Raw genomic sequence first — 21,471 nt, 5'->3', positions numbered from 1 at the left:
CCCCAGTTTAAAGAAAATGGTCGTTCCCAATGCTCACAGGATCTCGTGGTTAATCTCCTCCCTCGGCGGCGCCTTCTTCTGATTGGCTCTGAGGAACCAAGGCCAAAGCGTCACTTCCGGCGGAAGGGGACGCGGGAGATTCGATTGGAGGGTGTTTGGATTGTGGCTGAGGCCTGCCGGCTGAGTCCCGGAGCGTCGCCCGGGCAGGGTCCCTGTCCTCTGCCTCAGGTGAGGAGCGGCGGGGAGAGGTTCTCGGGGAGCGCAAGGGCTGGAGACGGCTAACGAGGCTTTCAACGTTATTATGAATGAGACTCAGAGCATTGTATGTTGTTTTTCCAGGAGTGGAAGTATGTTGTTCCAGTATGTTGTTTTCCATTGTATGTTGTTTTTCAGTCTCTTCTATAAAAGGGCGGTCATGAGGGGAGAAGGGTAAAAAGGTCAATCGTTTTAATTTTCGACAGTGCTATTGCATCGCTCAGCGAGCGTTTATTGAACACTTACTGTGGCATCGAGCTAGACACGGGTGAGCATCTGGAACCGGAAATACAGAGAGGAAAGGGTGCTACTCCAGCTTTTGAGATGCTCAGAGATGCATATTCAGCTGGCTGCTATGCCAAATAAAACGTGCTGAAAAGGGGTCTTTCCCAAACTGCATCGGTGGCGCAGAGGGAAAAGTGCTTAATGGAGCGGTGTGCTCGAACAAGAAACTTGAAAGTTTTCTAGATTCCTTCCTTCTCTCTCTCATCCAGCCAGTCATACTAGCCTCTTGCATATCTCAAATCCGTACACTTCTCGCCACTTTTACTGTCATTACTTTGGTTCAGCACCATGACTGCTACAAAGCTATGAAAGGAGCCTCCCAGCTGATTCTCTTTCTTTCAACCTTGTTACCTTCCAATCCAGTCTCCACATGGCCAGGCTGATAAAGGGCAGATCTTAGGGCATTCCCCATTTAAAACCTTTTCATGGCTCCTATTTGCCCTCAGGTTTAAGTCTAAACTCCTTAACATGGTTTACAGGGCCCTTCTTGTCTGGCCTTTGCCTACCTCTCCAGCTTTTTTTTTCTCCACTGTAGCCCTGGGCTCCAGCCATACAGAATGTCGTTGTGAATTCCTCAAATGCACCATCATCCCTTGCCTCCAGACGTCTTCTAACCTGGTCCCCAACCTGGCTAATTCTTACTCATTCCTTAGGTCTTCATTTATGAAGTCTTTTTTGTGTGTGTGTGTGAGGAAGATCAGCCCTGAGCTAATATCCATGCCAATCTTTCTTTTTTTTGCTGAGGAAGACTGGCCTTGGGCTAACATCTGTGCCCATCTTCCTCTGCTTTATGTGGGAGGCCACCACAGCATGGCTTGACAAGCAGTGCCTCGGTAAGCGCCAGGGATCTGAACTCGGGCTACCAGCAGCAGAGTGCGCTCACTTAACTGCTACGCCACGGGCTGGCCCCTATGAAGACTTTTAAGTCAGGAAGCCTTTCCTGACCCTGCACAATTGGGTCACAAAGCACCCAGTAGTTAGTTATTCATTCTGCGGGTAGTTTCTAAGTTCCTCCCTGCTGTGTACCAAGAATTGCTCGATGCTAGGATTACAATGGTGAACAAGATAGACAGAATCCTGTCCTAATGGAACTTAAACCCTTTTATGGATGGACTTAAGAAGAATAACAGGAGAACCTATTTGAGTTAGGTTGGTCTGGGAAGACCTCTCTGAGGAGCTGACATTTAAATTGAGGCCTAAAAGACGAGAATGATCCAACCATGCAAGAGAGAAAAGGAAGAACATTCCGGAGTGAATCAATTGTGCGAGGCCCCTGAGGCAGGAAAGAGCTTGACATCTTAGTGTTCAAGAATCTAGGAAAAGACTAGTGTTGCTGGAACAGATTCAGAAAGGACAGTTGTATGAGATGAGTCTGGAGAGATGGGCAGGGACCTGATCTCACAGTTATGAGGCTAGTGCAGCAGCGTAAGCAGGAGATGATGATGGTTTGGAATAAAGTGGTGGCAGAATATATGGAGGAGAAAGCAAATGATGGTTTTTAGGTATGGAAATAGACTCAAGGACTTACTGATGGGTGTAATGTGGGACTTGAGGGAAAGAGAGTCATGAAGGATGACTCCTAGATATCTGGCCTGAGTTGCTGTTTGGAGAGTAGTACCATTTACTGAGATGGAGAAAACTGCAAGTAAAGGAATTTGAGAGGAAACTAAGAATTCAGGTTTTTTACCCACTAAATCTTGAGATGTCTATGAGACATCCAAGTGTAGTTGGCTCTCAGGTAAGCAGTTGAGATGGGGAAGTCTGGAGCTTGCAAATACTGTGTGTACCTTTGTGTGACTTCATTGGTAGTTATACATTAGCCGATAGATTATAAACTCCTGGAACACAAGAGCCTGTTTTCTCTATCTGTAACCCTGTCCCATTCCCTATCCCTAGAATAGTTCTTTCCCTATCATAAATGTAATAGACAGACTGTGTGTTGCACTCACTAAGATTTTCTGGCTAATGTTTTAAAAATATTTTTCACCAATATTTCTCGAAACAAAAGAGGTTTTGTCCCTTTGGTTTTTTGTTTGTTTAATTTTCTGTCTCCTGCCTGCCTCTCTCTTCCCTTTCAAGAATTTTCGTGTTAATGTCAGTAAATCATTTCTCAGGGACTTGTTATGACTGCCTTTAGAAAAATTAGACAAAGTATGCACCCTTGGAGGAGATCATTAGATACTTTTAAGAAACAACTCAGAACAGCCAGCCACCCTTCCCATAGCTGAGGACTCTTGGCCTGTAAAATATGGAACAGAAAATCTGAAAGCAACAAAGTGACAAAGATTTTCTTGCAAAGCAAGAACGGTTTTTGAGGAATGAAGAAAGAGAGGAAAGTTAGTTCTATCTCTTTTTCCGTATGTCATTAGAACTGGGGACTGTTTTTTAAAGGAGTGATTTCATCCTTTGGCCACAGTCTGGAAACAAATACAAATAGTTTAAGTGTGAAGCTTGAGCAATGTAATGGACTAGAAAGACTGGTGAGCTACTCATCAGGAGCCATAAATGCCAGACCTGATTCCACGTACTTCTTGACCTTTAATTAGTTAATTTCTCTAAGTGGATCGGATAATGATGTGAAAGCATTTGAGAACTGTAAAGCCGTCAAAAGGAATTATGAGCCCAACCAGACTGTAAACTTCGTTAAAATATGATCCACATCTCACACTTCTGTCTTCTCTTCATCACCCTCCCCATATGCCAATTCACACTCTTAATTAATTTTTTTCTCCATGATCTAACATTTAATAAGGATTATTCTAGATTTTCTAATCTAGCCCAAAGGAGAAAAAAAGTGTGTTGGTGTATATTCATACACTGGCATGATTTTTCATAGACTATTAAGGTGCCTTCTAAGAACTTGGTAATGAGGAAGTTAAAATGAAAAGTCACCAAATAGTAGATTAGAGCAAAGAATTACAAAGTAATCTGAAAGAGACTGAAATGCCCTCAGGCTTTACGATTTAAGTATAACCGTGTTAATTACAGGTGTTGTTCACCATTAGACAGCCCCAATGGCTGGGCCAGTGGTTTTCAAGTATAGGCAACATAAGCATTCTCAGGCCCTAATCCCAGACCTACTGAATCAAACTAAGTTGGGGCCCAGAAACCAGTGTTTTATCAAGCCCTCCGGGTGATTTTGATGCACACTGAAGTTTGAGAACCACTTGGCTAGTATAAAAATGGGATGCAGGGATGGTAATCAGTGAGCTTGTATAAATGGGCCCATTGACAAAACCTTCTCTAGTGTGAAAAAGATGCATCAACAATATTAGCCTGAGTCTATTAAATATCTGATTCACCTAACACCCCATCTTCAAGCAACTTTATGTTTATAATTTGGCATAAGATGTGTCCCTTCCCTATAACGGTAATTTTTCATCATAAATTAGTAAAGCATCTTTGGATTGTGATTTAGCTCCCCATATGGCTTGGCTTGACTAGGAGAGGAAGCAAGTGTTCTAGAGTATTCCGTGTTAAATTAAAAATGCACTAAAGAGGCCGGCCCTGTGGCATAGTGGTTAAGTTTGGCATGTTCTGCTTCGGCGGCCCAGGTTCACTAGTTTGGATCCCAGGTGCAGACCTACGCCACTCATCAGCCATGCTGTGGCAGCAACCTACATATAAAGTAGAGGAAGACTGGCACAGATGTTAGCTCAGGGCTAATCTTCCTCACCAAAAACAAACAACAACAACACTATAATGTGTTTGCCTGGACCTCACATATTTTAATAAGTGTAAGTCTATCAGAGTCTTCATTCCTGGTTATTGACTTGGGTAATCTTGGGCCTTCGAAACAAAACCCAAGGGAAGCCCTAATTAGTTCCCATCAACCCACTGTAACATTTACACTTTTCTCCCTTTCCCGCTCAACCTCTTTGTTTCTACTTTTATGTGTGAGAGATTGAGAGGACCCAAGGTTTCCTCTGTATGCTATTGCTAAGTTCTCTACCTAGTGTTTTTATTATATTTATTGATTTTTCTAATTATAAAAGTAATACACTTAGAAAATATTTTAAATATGTAAAGCAAATAGAAATCACTTTTAATGTGACAACTCTGAGAGAAAATACTTTCCAAAAAAAGATTATATATTTTCCTTCTTTCTCCCCATTCCCCCCAGCTAAGGCTAAATCAGTCCCCTTGTTATATTTTCTCCTGATATTATGTACATTTCCTTTATAGAATTTGCCACAAATTCAGTTAAATTTTTTGTGTGGTTATCAGCTTAATATCTGTCTCTTGCGCTAGACTATAAGTCTAGTGACCAGTTAGGGACCTTGTTTATTTTGTCCATCATTTGTATTATCCCCAACACCTGGTATTTAGGAGCTGCACAACAAATAACTGATAAGTAAATATATTGAGCTTATTAAATTGGAATATGTTTTGCTGGCTATGATGGAGCTGAACTAAATATAATACTATATCACCATCCTTCCCAATAAAATTGAGAAGAAAGATAAATTGCAAGAGATACCACATATGAAATTGTTCCTAAGTCTGTCGTCGTATTTTCCTAACTTTAGTATTTACTGATTCCTAATGCTTCATTCAGTTATGCCTCCATCATGAATTCACCATGCTGTAAGGCAAGCAGTAGAGAGGGAGACAAAACAAACTAGATGACAAGTACCATAAAAGGAAATACTATGAAAACAGCAAAGGGAATAACTAACAGTAACTGCCTGAAAGGGTATTATTGCATTTTTGTCCACCAGACAATGAATGGGAAGTCTTTTTGCCATTTGCTAGGGTTTACCTGTTGAAACACAAATAGTAAAAATAATTAAATGATCTTTTTCATTTCAGTTCTCAAATTTGCCCTTGAGTTATAAATATTTTTCTAGACCTACTTATTTAATCCACTAGAGGGCAATAAACCCTTAAATAAAGACAATTTAACCAATCTTCCTTTAAAAATATAACAATTAGTGCTTGCACAATTAATTTAGAAATTAATCCCCACATATCTCCGCTATGTAAGTTTTTCATTTATTGATGATTTGTCTGCCCAATTAGACAGTAAGCATTTTAGGACAGGAAGTATCTTATTTTTCATTGTTTTCCTCACAACACTTAGCACAGTGTCCTAGTCATCTTACAGGTTTAATCCATTTCCTAAAGTTTGAATTTGGTAACAATTGTGTAAAGAATATGATTTGATGAATGTCTGTATAGTTGTGGTACAATATAAAATTCTATTTTAGAGAAGATAATCTTTGCTCATAATATGACCACAATTAAGGAAAAAAAATTGAAAATGAGGATAAAATGTAAATAATGATTAAGTTTTAAGTAAGGTGCTATATATGAAACTACTCTATGCACTCTAATGCATATACAAATATAAAATTACTTTATGATTTGGTAAAATTGTGTTTTATATTTAATGGTATATGGCAAAACTGTCTTAGGAAGAAGAAAGCTGAAAATTTGGAAGAAAGATAATAGCTGAAGTTCAGATTGACAATTTTGAACTTGGCACTGGGAATATAAAAAGCTGGTCCTTCTACGATCTTACTCTGGTTCCAGAAAAACATCTATTAAACAGATAAGTTTACTATAATGTGGTAAGTGATAAATTAAGAAGTAGGGTCACTTAGCCTGGGAAACCTTCCTGGGGATGAGGACTCCTGAGAAGGACCTTAAAGAATAAGCATTAGCCAGGAGAGTGAAAGAAGATTTTTAGACAGAAGGAAGAGTGAAAACAAGCAAAGGCACAGAAATATGAAACGTATTGTGGTAGGGGGTGTTTGGGGATGGAGAGGGGAACAAAGAACAACTCAGATTACTTTTGTGTTCTTGTTAGCTGGTGCATAAAGAACAAGGAAGAGAATCAAGAGAAAAGTCATTAGGGAGAATAAAACCAAATAGAATAGAATAGACACAGAAAACAAATGGTAGGACTATAGAAATGCAGTAGCATAAGATGTAGGAAAAATAAAAGCCATCCTCTTTTAGTTAATAGAGAAAGGCTTTCTTAAGTGGACTTTAAATGAAAAAGGAGGAAAATCCTATAATATGGCATATACCTACTCTGATAAAAATTTTCTTAAATTGCAAGATTTTGCTTATAGTTTTCATTTATTCAATGACTTGAGAACTTACTAGGTGCCAAGCACTGGGGCTATAGTAGAGCACAAGATTGATTGATTGATAGGTAGGTAGGTAGGTAGGTAGGTGGGTAGATAGATAGATAGGTGCCTGTCTTCATGAAACTTTCAGACTAATGGAAGTAGAACAAACAAAAATATATCAGATGATATATGCATTTTCATGGTTGCATACATCATAAGCATGATTAGTACCATGAAGGAATACAATATGTGATATAGGATCTAAGAGGAAGGGAGTGTCTACTTTGAAATAAAGTGGGGCTCTCTGAGGGGTAACATTAAAGATTGAAGGATGAAATGAGCCAGCTATTTGAAGAACTAAGGGAAGAACATTCTAGGCAAAGAGAAAGGTAAGCAGAAAAGCCCAAGAAGAGAAATTGTCTGGTGTATTTGAGGAGCAGAGAGAAGGCTAGCATGGCTTGAGGTGCATTGATTAAGGGAGAGTGTGGTCCAAAGTGAGGTCAAGGAGGTGGGGCTAGATGACCTAGGGCCTCACAAGCCATGGTAAAGAATTGAGGCTTCATTCTAAATAGCGAGATTTTAAGCAGGTAAGAGATGACATTTTCAGGAGGGAGCTTTGCACTATTTTATCTCCCCTTGCTCGTGAGTAGGTGTACCACTATGTTACACCCTACCCCAAACTGGATTTTAGAGGAGATGTAGAGGGAAGGTGCCTTTGCTGACATACATCCATCATTGTTGAGTTGGCAAGGAACTTCAGGTTAGTAGCACTGATAATGGCAATGTTCTGTGACCTTTCTTTCTGCCTTCCCCTTGTATCCTATGTCACCTACTCTACCTCATCCTTAGACGTTGCCAGGTGACCTAAGATGACAACCAAATCTAGGAATACGCATTTGCATTTGGTAGAACCTTATTAGTCATGTATACCCAAGGGTCTCAAAACAAAGATAACAACAAAGAATTAGGCAGGATTAGATTTTTTATTTTTTCTGTGCTCCCTTTAATAACATAGATTAGTGCTTGATATAAATCTGTTTATCTTTCATCTTTGCAAATTTCTATCTTACTGCCTTAGGGGGCAAGATTTTATTTTCACAGAAATATTATTTTGATTGATGAACAGGATTAGTGTCACTTTTAGATCTCCTTTCCATAGTCACCACATTTCTCAAGTTATGATCATTGTTAGGTAGAGCTATACCTAAAAGATTCTATTAAGATTCTTTAAACCGATAACTTCTACTTTGTCAAAATTTGTTGATGCCAATCTCAGAAACAGTTCCATCCATTTTCAGAAATTGAAAGCTTTTGCCATGTGTTAACAAATGAAAATTTATTCATTGTTATAGCTTTATCTTAAACATGTACAGAGACTTTTATTTCAGCACATTTGTATTATGCTGTAAATAAGCTAATCAATTTTTAAATTTTGATAAGCCAACATTTGAATTTTAAAAAGAAAGTATAAAAGAAGAGAACATTGCTGTTTTATTGTTTTAATTCTCTGATGTGTTTTATTACAAGGACCCTAATGCACTTTGAACTCTCCTTTGACCACGTAACATTTTGATTTTTCTCTTTGCAAAATCTGAATTGTCTTTTGTTTTCTCTTCAAGCTATGTACAAATGTGCACACGGAAATCTAATAAAGTGATTTTTTCGGCTAAAAAGAACCATTTTCCACCCATTTAGTCTCTTTAGAAGATTCACGTAAGTTCACTTAAGTTCCTTTCTATTAATGGTAGAAACAGGTTCTATATAGCTATTCTTATAAAGATGCGAAAAAAGCTAAAGATAGTCTTTCTTGAATTACTGGGATGGAACATTTATTCAAAAACAGAATGTTTGTTTGAGCTACTGTTTTAAATTTTATTTTCTTACTACCAATACTTTTAATTAAGCAGAAAAAGAAAATTAGTTTTTTGATACATTGACACTTACTACAAAAGACATCTGTTGGCTTTGCAGTGGAAGTTAATTGGTTTTCCTGAGAAGTAGGTTATGCACATACAATTAAAAATTTGCCATTCACCCCATGGCTATTTTGTTTTGCAGGCCACAGTGAGAACACATGAATAGAAGAAGAAAATTTCTTCTTGCCTCAGTTCTTGCTCTCCAGAATTCGAGTTTTATATATCCTTCATGTGAGAAGTGCTTCTCTCGGGTACTCCTGGTCTCCAAAAGGTAAAAGTAAAGCCTGTAAGCGTGAGAGAGGAAATACAAGTGTATGCTGTAGATTTCCTAAGGCTCAAGAGCAAGTAGGATTAAATTCACCATACCAAGACATAAGATTCTCCTGGGTTGGTTCTTCTGTAAATCCTAGAATAGGATTGGCTGCTAATCCTCTATTACTAGAGGGAAGTTTCAAGTTACCTTTAAGTCTTTGCTAAGTACCTGCTTCAGAGAAGAAAAATAACTTCTTGGAGAGTAAGTCCCAGTCCTGGTGCAAAAACTTAGCCCAATTCTGCCATATGCCTGGAAATAGTATAGGGGTTTTGTTTGTTTTCGGTTGATTTTTGCATGATCCCCAGATTATTTTTTTAAATAAATAAACTCCTTGAGAACTGGGACTATGTTAAGGTAATCTCTGTATTCGTCAGCAGCTTGAACAGGGCTTGGCACATAACACTTTATTATGGTGCTGAGACGCAGGCCAAGTATACCCGAGAGCCTAAGATTCTTCTCTGATCTTTATGGAGTATAAGTGAGGGGTTAGGATTGGAGTTCCTTCACTTTCTCTCTGCCTAGAGAAGAGGATAAAGATGTCTAGTAAGTACCTGGTAGTGTGTAAGAGTAGTATGCCAGCAATATTCTGAACTAGTCTTTTTGTCTCATTAGCATTACATAAGGAGGAGTTGGCAGCTCCAACCCACATCTAGACTCTAAGTCATCTTTCCAGTAGTTATCCCTGTTCCTTTATGAAAACATTCTCTCAAGTACTGATTTGTAAACTCTGAGAGAAAGACCCTTTTTGTGTTTTTCATCATTAAATCTTCAGCATTCAGCCTAGGGTCTAGTTCATAGAAAATACACAACAAATGTTTGTTAAATGCATGAATAAATGACAATGTGGTAGTGTCTTAGGTTCACCCATTTTCAGATTTCTACCTGTTATTTGAAAAAACTAAAACCCAGGGGCTATTTGCCTTTGATTAGGATCTATTCTTAAAAGCAATGTGGTGTAATGGAATGATTTCAAGCTTCGGAGAACACAACAGGATTGCATATATGCTCTGACACTTGCTAACTGTATGATCTTGGGCAAGATACTTAACTTCTGTGAATTTAATTACTCATTTCTAACGTGAGATAATAATACCCATAATGTGAGATAATGTAGAGTTAGAGATAGCGATAATACATGACATGTATTAGGATTTCCAAAATGGTAGCTGTTATTATTACAAATCTATTACAAGCATACTTTACTTATTGCAGTATATCATGGTGATTAAAAAGCATAATTCTCTGGAGCCAAACTGCCTGCATTCAAATCCCAACCCTGCTGTTTATAGCTGTGTCGATTTGTGCAAGTCACTTAGATTATCTGGGCCTCAAAGTGGGGAAAGTAATATCTGCCTAATAGGGTTGTTGTAGGGATCTAAGGGGTTAATATACATGAAATGCTTAGAACACTCTGTGATACATAATCAGTAATATATAGATGTGAAATATTTTTAAAAGTCTGGATTTTTTCCCAAGTCATTTCTTTCTCTTTTATTTTGTGAGGAAGATTAGCCCTGAGCTAACATCTGTTGCCAATCCTCCTCCTTTTGCTGAGGAAGATTGGCCCTGGGCTAACATCCGAGCCCATCTTCCTCTACTTTACATGGGACACCACCACAGCATGGCCTGATAAACAGTGCGTCAGTTCGAGCCTGGGATCCGAACTGGCAAACCCCCAACCGCCGAAGCGGAGTGCACGTGAGCTTAACAGCTCCACAACCGGGCAGCCCCGCAAGTCATTTCTTTTAAAGACAATCTGCAACAAAAATTGAGGTTGGATAATACTGCCATTGTTACCTCTGTAGACATAATAACAATAGATAACATGAATGAATGTTTACTGTATGCTAGGAGCTTTGTAATCATTTTATCTTTTAATACAACAGTCCTATGAGGTAATGCTATTGGTAATGCCAACCGTCAAAGGAGAAAATTAAAGCTTAGAAAAGTTCAGTAACTTGCCCCAAATCACACAGCCTGCTAGTTAGTGGCAGAAACATAGTTAACTTTAAACAATCTGGCTGCTGTCTACATTCATAATCACCACGTTGCCTCCAGATTAGCAGTGGAATTTGTATCCAGAATGACATCTCCCTCTCTCTTTCGCAGAGTTTAAGATGCCCCAGGAAAGGGAAGCTCTGACTGGACCTTTAAGTACATGAAACCCACAGCACTTGGTCCTTGCCTGTGGAAACATAGTCCACAGAAATATAACCTATTCTCTCTATATATTACATTGACAATACACAAAAAAAATCTATCCCCATAATTTCTGGTGCTTATCTTTTCTGTTATTTCTGCTTTCCTTTTTTATTACTTGGAGTCACTTGTAAGCCAAGACAGGAAACAGAAATTTCTCACCTTCATTTCTCCACTGCCACAGCACAACAAGTTTATGACAGAGGAAGTCCGTACTCTATCCTTTGCAGAAGATTTTAGAGACACGGAAGAGCAAAAAGACTTCTGTCTAAAGATTTTCATTGAACCCTAAATCCTTAGCAATGACAACCATAATAGATGTTTTTTGTTTTATGGAGTTAACTTTTTTCCTTTTTTAACCTCCAAGGTTAGAGCAGTGGTGGTTTTCAAATTACATTCTGCAGAGCCTTAGGGCTCCATGGAAGTGCTTCTAGAAGGAGGTAGGGATTAGAGAAGTAGTAGTGGATATTAGAGAAGTAATAGTGGGTAGGACTCTGGGGCCCCCACTTTGGTTTCAAGAAGAGCTCCATTGAAAGCTCTTGTTGAAAGAGTTCCAAGTTAGATTTCATTTGAAAAGGGATTCCATGATATAAAGATATAGACATACAAGTATAAAAAATATGTGTATAAGAAGTTAGTTTGGTCCTTCGTATGAGAAGATTATCATATTTGGGTAATATTATATGAATGGATTGGCACAGATCCATCCTCAGGGTGCCAAAAAAAGTAGCACAGATCTAATGGTGGTGAATCAGCAACTTGTATGAAGGATTAACCTTGGTTCAAAATAGTTACCTTTTGAGCTATGGATTTTAGGCTCCCCCTAGTGGCTATCTGGCAGCAATCAAATTTATGCAACTATCTTCAACATTATTTTCTGTTTGCATTTTGCCACTCTTTTTTGTGTGTGTGAGGAAGATTAGCCCTGAGCTCACTTCTGTTGCCAATCCTCCTCTTTTTGCTGAGGAAGATTGGCCCTAGACTAACATCTATGCCCATCTTCCTATACTTGATATAGGATGCCACCACAGCATGGCTTGATAAGCAGTGTGTCGGTCCGTGCCCGGGATCCGGACCCACAAACCCCTGGCCGCCAAAGTGGAGTGTGTGAACTTAACTGCTACGCCACCGATCCAGTCCCTTGCCACTCATGTTTAAGCCAGATCGTTAGTGACATGAAGAAAAAATAAAGTCCTAGGATTAACCATTACCGTAAGGTGTTTTAAGGAGTTAGTTTGCTAAATTAAGAGCGTGAAAGATGGATATCAGAGTTATGAGATATTGCAAACAACTAGAAAGATGGGAAACACTAAGTAGAAGTGACAGTAATCATTACAATATTTAATGTAATTGTATGAGAGAAGCAGACTCACATTTATTAATTTGTAAAGATCTGCACTAGATCCTTTCTTTACTTTCTTTTCTTATACTTTGTCTCATTTTATCCTTCTTTAACCCTGGATTTTACAGATGAGGAAATTAAGGTTTAAGGAATTTAGTAATTATCCCAAGCCCAAACAGCTAGTACATAACAGTGGAGTTACACTTGACACAGTAGTTTTTGACAAGATAGCCTTTGGTCATAATTACATATTGGCTTAAAAACAAGTTAAACAAAATGTTTCATACCTAGTTTCTGTATTCTAGTAAATTGTCAGCATATTCCAATGAATTAAAGAAAGTAAAGTTATTCTTATAATGGTGAGAAAAATATAACTAGGTACTTGGTGTATAAATGTTTCAAGATTATTCATTATTCTCGTAACAGATATTGTTCTCTTAACAGAGGGTAGACATTAAATTTCAGATCTTCTGTTGGTGTGGTGCTCACTGCATTATATTTAGTTTGCCCCCCAACCCCAGACTATAATATGCCTCGATTTGTAAATGATGATTTAGCTACCCAAGAAGATCTCTCTCTGTCTCACATGCACGCACACACATACACACAGTTTTCCTTCAGTTTTCTATTAATTTGGTGCTACTTAATTTAAATCAGTAAATGTAGCTGTTATAAATAGAGAAATTCAAAAGAGGTTGATCCAAAATAGTTCAAGAAGAATATAAGTTGTATAGGTACATTTGTACACAAAATGCTATTTTTAATCTTTACTTTTCTAGATTTGTTTTTCATCATATGAAAAAAAAATTAATGAACATCTCTACACCTTTTTTCCTCTACTTTTCCAGATCTAATTGTCCAAAATGTGGCTCTACTGGTGAAGCTGAAAATGCCAGTTACAGATATAAACTTTCCTTAAAAGTTGCGGAATCAAACAAATTATTTGGCATTACTGTATTTGGAAGCTGCTTAGATGCATTTTTTGGTCTTACAGCCACTGGTTTGCACAGGTAAGAACATTTAAAGCATTCTTTTTCCTAGCTACAACTTTGGTATATCAATAGAATTTGAAGATATGTGTTTTTAAGGTGATATGCATTTAGTAAAAAGATGATCACTCAATCTCAGATCCTCAGTTCCTCTAAAAAATAATCAGATGAGAAATAGAAAGACGTTTATTTCCTGAATATATATTGTGATGTTAAACCAGGCTCCTTTTATTCAGGCCAACCGACTAAGCTGTAATTAGAACATTAAATTATAAAACTCGAATCGAAGTTAGAGAAATATAGAATAAAAAAGTAAAATTTCAACTGAAGGGTTATCCAAATTGAGGTTAGCATTCAAGTGACTAAGGTCCCTTGAGACTGAAGAAGCTATTTGTGAGAATATTTGCATATCAGATGTTGAAATTTTGTCATTTCTCTCACTTGCATTGCAACTTCATCTGCATAGTTTGACCTATTATGATGTTGTCCTGAGAACTGCAAGGATATATAATAAGCAATTGAAGGTTTATCTCCCTCTCAGTCTTCTACCCTCCCCCTAATCACTTGACAGAAAAAATCTCTGTCCCTCTCCTTGTAGTTGAGAGCAAACTGATTAGAAGAAAGGGGCAGCAGAGAGACCACAGGTAGGATTGCCGGGGAAGAGGAAAGACTTCCCTCTGCTTTGAAGAGAAGGGCCAGAGATCCCACCATTACTGCCACTGCCACTTTTAGAATAATTGTTGGGCCTAATTCCTAGGCAGGCATCTACTTTATTCGTACTTGATCAATTGTTTTTGTCTTTCTAGGCTATGGGAGACTAGAGGGCACAAAATGCCTAGCTCTTAAAGTCACTTTTTTTCTCTGTATGTAACTCAAAAATTTCATGCCGCAGTTTCGAACTAATTTTTTGTGTCTTCTGACTTTATGGCAAATTAAAACTTCAAAGCTTATCTCTTGACGTTTTTTATTTTCTTTCCAATCAAGGTACATTCAGGATCCTAATGAAATTCCACAAACACTGGACAGTAATACAACTCAGAACCTATTAACTAAAGCAGTGGAAACTTGCTTTGTTGGACAAAGCTTTATTTTTGGAGTTACGGTAATTGAGACTAGCTTTCTCTTTCATATTCTGTTAATATTTCCATCGTGATGAAATGATTTGAATTCTCTAAATAGTTTTTAGGTGTCATAAATGCGAAAGCCTGCAGAAGCACTTTAAACTATAAAAATAGGCCATAGATGATCTGTTAACATCATGTGTGACAACTTCCTCTTTCAAAAGTCAGAAGAGCCTAGTTTAAATGCTTTCAGAGCTTTAAAAAATCCAATTTCATTATAAATTCAGAGTGTTAGATATTTTGTTTTGATATTTGGTGTTTATTTTACCCTTCAAACTTTGTTCAAATTCTGTAGTAAAACTTTTCATCAACTCTCTAGCTTTTTAATTTTATCATCTATAAAAGGAGAAGGCGGGAACTAACACTGAAGGCAAAGTATCTGAGTATTGATAACTCTAAGAATAGGTTAGGAAGTATGGTCTTAAATAATGATAAAAGTGATGGTAGAAGAAGTTAAAAAAATGTACTGACTGAAGGAGTAATCATTTTCTGTCTTGTCTATGCTCAAGGGAACAAATGGAAATTTTGTCCATGTCGGAATCAGGGTTTTAAAAAGGGGAATAGACAACTCTAGCTGCAACTGAACAGTGAGAAAAACCCAAAGGAAGGTGAAACCAGGAGCTACAGAGCTTTTCTCTGTCAAAATTTTAGATAGTTCTTTCTCTTTTTCTTTCTTTTTTTTTTTTTTAACAAGTGAGAACATTCCCTTAAACCCTTAAAGTTTATGGACGCTAATGAGAAATATAATCATAGCCACCATTTATTGAGCAACTACTATTTGCTAAGCACTGCAGTTTTCTGTGTTATTACTCATACAATAATCCTGCATTTTTATCCCTATTTTATATATGAGAAAACTAAGGCTCAGAGACGTTAAATAACTTGTAAAAAGTCCCAACACTAGTAAATGTTAGAACCAGGATTTGAAGACAAGTCTCTTTACTCCAAGGTTTACTTCTCTTATTTCTGCTACTTTGCCTGTAACACTAGAGGAATTGAAATTTGGGGGTGGGGTTATAGTTGTATCTGTTTTAACCTTTTAAATCCCTGTTTCTCATTGGAGTCAAAGGAAGACAATTTTATTCTCATTTAAATTCATTTACTTCTTTCATAGAATTTTGAAAACCAACATGGACAAGGTTCAGATTCTTATAACTTCTTACGTCAGTGCCCTGACCGCAGGACAGAAGTTAAAGCACTAGTAGCTTGCCAGATGGTTCTACCAGACCCAGGTGTTGCAGGCTTCACTGTCATTGACTATTTCCATCAGCTTTTGCAGCTTTCTGATTTCAGGAACCTTCATAGTGGCTACCAGACACCTAATAGCCACTTACTTGCTCTAGAACACTCAAGTAGTGATCTGAGCAACATATGTGGCCCTGACAGCAGTTCTTGTTTTTTTGAGTCACATGGCAGAGATAGTTTTTCAAGATTCTGGCAGCCATCACTTGAACTCACTTCCATTGTTTCACAACTAACAGAAGATGATGATTTTTCAGCTTCAGAACAAAGCAAGGCCATTGATACTCTTCACCAGAACAGAAAGTACATCTCCTTTGCAGAGGCCACTGCTTCCAATAGCTGCCCTGATGCCATTCAAGGTTCATGGAGCCTTGTTTCATACATGGATAAAAACAGTACAGCACAAAAGTTGGGTGAAGAACTTGGCTTACAAGCTAATCAGCGAAGTGCAGTTCACAGCAGTCATCATGAAATTGAAGTTACTGACTCTAATTTATTCTCTTTGAAAATGCGAGAGCCCCTTGAGCCAAGTAATACAAAATCCTTCCACAGTGCAGTGGAAATTAAAAATAGATATTCCCAGCGTAGGCTAATATGTCACCGGCGTCAGGATGTGGATACCCACCCTAGCCTTCAGGAGAGATCTACATGTTGTCCACCTTCATCACTCAGGCTTGAAGAGATAGCTGGTGCTTCCCAGGATTGTGACCCCGAGATTTGGGATGATCTGCCGTTCTCTGAAAGCTTAAACAAGTTTCTGGCAGTTATCGAAAATGAGATTGCTGTAATTCAGACAGATGCCAGTAGTAGGAAACATCATCTAGATAACGACATTGATAAATTACATGCAGACCACAGCAGGTTATATCTGACTCCCCAGAGAACTACTGGAGCCTTGCATACACCACCTGTAGCTTTAAGATTATCACAAACAACAGTCAAAGCAAACTCTGGTAAAGATAACTTCCTTTCCAACTGTGAAACAAATTCAAGTACTAGTGTTCAAGAGGAGTCACAACCAGATAACACAGCAGAGGCTGTTTCTATAAGTAGTAGTGGAAGAGATATCTCCGAATATTTTCTACCAAACGCTTGTCTGTCAGCTCTGTTTCCATCTTCAAAAGGTTTAAGAACAACAGTTTCTCTTAAGAAGTCTGCCAGAATTTCACCACATAGGGCTGAAATTTCACTTAAGCTCAGTACTTCAGAGAGTGACCATTCTTGTCTCAATATCAAATATTTTAATGGATGTGGAGAAAAATCACTTTCAGAAATGAGTGAGAAATTGACAACTTTGTGTTCTAGGAGATATAATGATGTTTCTGACCTTTGCAACTTAGGAAATAAACAATATAGTAGGTGGCCAAAGAACCAAGGTGACAGTTTTACAATTTGCAGGAAACTTACGTATCCCTTAGAAGCTCTTTGCAGTAGTCCGAGTAGAAGTACAAACACATTGAAAGAAATCTCTTATGGACATATGAATAATAACTTCACACAGAACTATTCTCCTGGTCTTGAGGGTAGCTACAATGCTTCTGCTGATCTCTTTGATGATAGTGCTAAAGAAATGGACTTGGCAACAGAAATTACCAAAAAATCACAGGGTATTTTGTTACAACGGGGAAAATCTTTGGCAGAAAGTCATCATACAGAATCTGATTTGTCGCTGAGATCACATTCTGAAAACTCCAGCCAGTCTTCACAAAAATTTTCCTTGCAAAACATGTCTGTCTCTCTGTATCCAAGAACATGCTCTTCACCTCGTTTTCAGTCAGATTCAGAATGTGATTTTGAAGATAGCCAAGACTTTGTTCCATGTTCACAGTCAACTCCAGTTGCAGGATTCCACCAAACAAGAATTCAAGGGATGGAAGGAGCTTTCAAAAAATTACCTGCCTTTTATTCAGATCTTGATGCTAACTATAAAAAAACAAGAATTTCCTCTGAAAATGATGCACAGCAAGCCACCCCTAGCTGTCCAAAAAATATAAAAACACCCAGCCAAAAATCCAGAAGCCCTATTATATCTGATATTACACAACCAGAGGTTTTCAACAGCTGTCCTATTGCTGAGTGCCTGGAGACTGACGTTGATGAATGGGTCCCTCCTACCACAAAAAAAGTATTTCTTTCAGATATGCTTGGATTCCAAGCCATAGGTCTAAGGAAATGCCGTGCTGCCTGTAATTCTCCTGATGAAAGAGAATTACTAAGAAAGAAACTGAAATACGTCAAACGAAAAACTGATAAATGTTTAATTAAGAAGGGGTTAAATTTAAAGAATATGCTTACAACAGTAGTTACAAAACAGAAAACTCATAACTATAACAGTCCAAGTTCAGGCTGGATTTCCAAAGAGTCAGTCTTGGGACTTGGTTCTTGTTCAGAAATCAAATGTTGCCTTCCATTTTCAGAAAATTGCCCATCTTCAGCACCTGAAACTAAAAGTGCTTGGTCTCCTGAACTGTTTTCATAAAAAGTCACCTGAACCCAATTGCTGAACTTTAAAAAGTAAGTCTGTTTAGAAACGTTTGCCTCCAGTGGCACGGAAAGTATTCTTACCATTTTGAACACTAGAAGAGATGCAAATAGAAAAGAGGTGCTATTGTGCATTTTATAATGTTGTAAAGCCGTTGTTTTTCCCAATGTTTTATCCAGAATACTCTGATTCAGATAATTTGGCACTTTATCTTATATTGTTGATTGTACTTTAGTAATATTGTTAATTTTGCTTGTTAAAAGTATTTGTTAGAATCACATGTACGTTCAGAAATAAAGCCTTTGCAAACCAAAACTTAATGTCTTTCTTATTTGTTCAGCTCAGCTGAGAAAATGCCTGCTATGTATTAGGCCAACTACTGTGCTGAGTTTGTGATACCAAGCTACAAGATCACTGATCTCAAAAGATTTTAGTCTACTGGGTAAGAAAGACATAGAACAGACAATTTCACTACAATGCAGTAAATGCAATGATAGAGGTTTTTAATGGGTATTACAAACATTCGTTGCTATGGGAACATAGTAGAAAAGCAGTTAACCCAACAGCATCTGTGGGCTAGGGATGAGAAGAAAGGTCAATAAAAACTTACTATTTGGAGTCAAATGTAAAACTCACTATTTTATTTAATAAGTATTCGTTGAATGCTTAACTCATGCTAGCCGTTGTACTAGGTGCTGGGAACTGAAAGATGAAAGCCAAGCCCCTTCCGTCAAGAAACTCGTGGTCCAGTAGAGTAAACAAACAATTAGTATCCGGTAAGTTCTATGATAGGAGAGAAGCTGGAAGTGCTAAGAGGAGCAGAAATGAGGAGCAGTGTCTAGACTCGCCAGTCCTTAGCAGCACCTCAGCTGCACTCTGAAATCTTTTACGGATCTCGGGTCAGCTCCCTTTGCCATTCCCCACAGGAACTATTGCAAATCTTCATTCTCTTCATGCCGCTGACTTACTGCTACTCTCCTTGCCTCCTACTTCACGGAAAAGATGGAGATTCCCTCAGCTTCCCACACCCATGCCTTCCTACTTGTCTATGTCTGCTCACCCACAGCTTCTTTCCTCTGATCTTGAAAATGATGCCCGCTTTCTATTTAGTGCTAATCTTTCTATTGGGCTGTTGATCAATGACAGCCATCTTCTTTACCTTCTCTACTGGCTCTCTCCCTCTCTGCAACTTTTTATTTTGAAAATTTACAGACCCAGAATAGTGCGATATAGCATCTGTACACAACACCTAGATTCAATCATTTTTAACATTTTGCCTTTTGTTTATGTGTGTATTTGCTTTCAGTGTGTCTATATAGATGTGTATAGTTGTTTTTGCTGAACCATTTGAAGGTAAGCTGCAGATAGGACATTTCACCCATAAATACTTCAACATAGGACGTTTCACCCATAAATACTTCAACATAAACTTCCTTAAAATAACGACTTTCTTCTACACAACTGCTATTATCATCACACCAAAGAAAAATAACAGTAATTCTCCAATATCATCTAATAGTCCATATTCAGATTTTTCTACTTGTCCCTAAATTGTCATAACATTGTTGATGTTGTTTAACCAGGATTTCATTAAGTTTTATCCATGGTGTTTGGTTATGTCTGTGGTCTGTTTTTCTAGAACTGTACCTCTTATTCTCTGCCACATTGACTTTATGAAAAAATCAGATCCTTGGGGCCGCCCTGGTGGCATAGTGGTCAAGTTCACGTGCTCTGCTTCGGCGGCCCAGAATTCGCAGGTTCAGATCCCAGGCGCGGACCTACGCGCTGCTTATCAAGCCATGCTGTGGCAGGCGTCCCACGTATAAAGTAGAGGATGATGGGCACGGATGTTAGCCCAGGGCCAATCTTCCTCAGCAAAAAGAGGAAGATTGGCGACAGATGTTAGCTCAGGGCTAATCTTCCTCACAAAAAACAAAAATCAGACCATTGTTTTATAGAATGTGCCACATTTCAGATTAATGTATTTGCTTCTTTATAATATCAGTACCTTGTCTCTCTATCCCCCGGTATTTCCTGTAAATGAGGTCTAAAGATTTGATTAGATTCAGAGTTTTGGCAGAGATATTTCATAGGTTATGTTGTGTACTTCATATTGTATCACATTAGGAGACACAATGTCAAATTGTTCCACTATTGGTGATGCTAAATTAAATTGCTTGGTTAAGATGTTGCCCATCAGATCTCTCCATTGTAAAGGTATTTTTTTTTTTTGCTTTTTATGATTAAAGAGTCAGCGTAGTTACCTACCAGTGGTATTGAATGAGTTTTCTTTTCCTTCGCTCTATCACTGTGTACTCAATAATTTTTATTTTTTCAATGATTTGCAGTCAATTGCACTTTTTGATACTCCATGTAATACTCCTTGCTACCTCCCTGCTAGCTACTCTTGTTTGTAGCCAGATTCCTTGAAAAGGAGTCTTACACCATTCACTATTCAACCTGTTGCAATCTGTTCTCTCGCCCCCACCTCCAGTGGCTATAGTGTCAATGGTTTTCTACCCCTCAAATCAAATGGATTTGTCATTCCATATTTTATTTGATCACTTTGCACTTCCTCTATGTCCAAGATACTATTCTCATGATTTCTGGTTTCTCTGTTTTTGCTTTGTTTTGCTCAGGGCTGCCTGCAGGGCAAATATTTTTTATAGGGCCCTTGTCTACATAAACAATTTGATTTTAAAATGTGTTACAAAATTCATGGGCCCATGTAAGGTGGCTTGTCAATGAAGATTTAGAATAATGGATAGAGAAAAAGTGCACGTTTATTGTCCAATTAGTGCTCGTAAAGATTCTTTATAGTATATGGGCACCATCTCTTCCTCAGTCCTAGGAAATAGTCTCTTCGTGTTCTTTATTGTCAAATGTGCCATTCCTGGCTGATTTCATATCTCCCACTGTGATAAAAGAGTAGTAATGCTGTTATTATTCACAATGCCATGACTTTCGAACCTGTTTGTATTGACCTATACAGATCTTGCCTCTACAGTTTCCATTTATTTAATGCTGGTTATATCATTACTCATGATTCTGTGTCCATTGTGCCACTGTGAGTACTGGCTTCCAGTGACTCAAAGTTTGTTACTGTGCTTCATTGGTGATTACCAAAAATGCAAGTCTTACCCAGAATATACAGGAAAATGTGAGTAATAATTTATTTTCTGGTCATATTATATTTGCCATTTGGACTTTTTTAGCGTAAACGTAGAACACATATTCCAACCATGTC

General features: G+C 38.0%; 1 protein-coding gene across 7 annotated transcripts; it reads left to right on the top strand.

The window, feature by feature from the left end:
* The first annotated feature begins 150 nt into the window (after positions 1-150).
* On the top strand, positions 151-18,847 carry DDIAS (DNA damage induced apoptosis suppressor). 7 transcript variants are annotated; one of them, XM_058545507.1, is made up of 8 exons: positions 151-228; positions 5,958-6,113; positions 7,271-7,380; positions 8,240-8,333; positions 8,679-8,807; positions 13,239-13,400; positions 14,364-14,481; positions 15,615-18,846. In XM_058545507.1, the coding sequence occupies exons 5-8, from the start codon at positions 8,695-8,697 to the stop codon at positions 18,219-18,221; spliced, it is 3,000 nt and encodes a 999-aa protein (XP_058401490.1). In that variant the 5' UTR covers positions 151-228; positions 5,958-6,113; positions 7,271-7,380; positions 8,240-8,333; positions 8,679-8,694; the 3' UTR covers positions 18,222-18,846. The 7 variants fall into 7 exon arrangements, with proteins under 7 accessions (XP_058401490.1, XP_058401488.1, XP_058401494.1 ...); XM_058545505.1 differs by lacking the exon at positions 7,271-7,380; XM_058545506.1 differs by lacking the exons at positions 151-228; positions 7,271-7,380 and adding an exon at positions 237-347.
* The last annotated feature ends 2,624 nt before the right edge of the window (positions 18,848-21,471 follow it).

Source organism: Diceros bicornis, chromosome 7 (assembly GCF_020826845.1).
Source record: "Diceros bicornis minor isolate mBicDic1 chromosome 7, mDicBic1.mat.cur, whole genome shotgun sequence".
NCBI classification, from domain to species: domain Eukaryota; kingdom Metazoa; phylum Chordata; class Mammalia; order Perissodactyla; family Rhinocerotidae; genus Diceros; species Diceros bicornis.
This window is presented reverse-complemented; position numbering and strand designations above follow the sequence as displayed.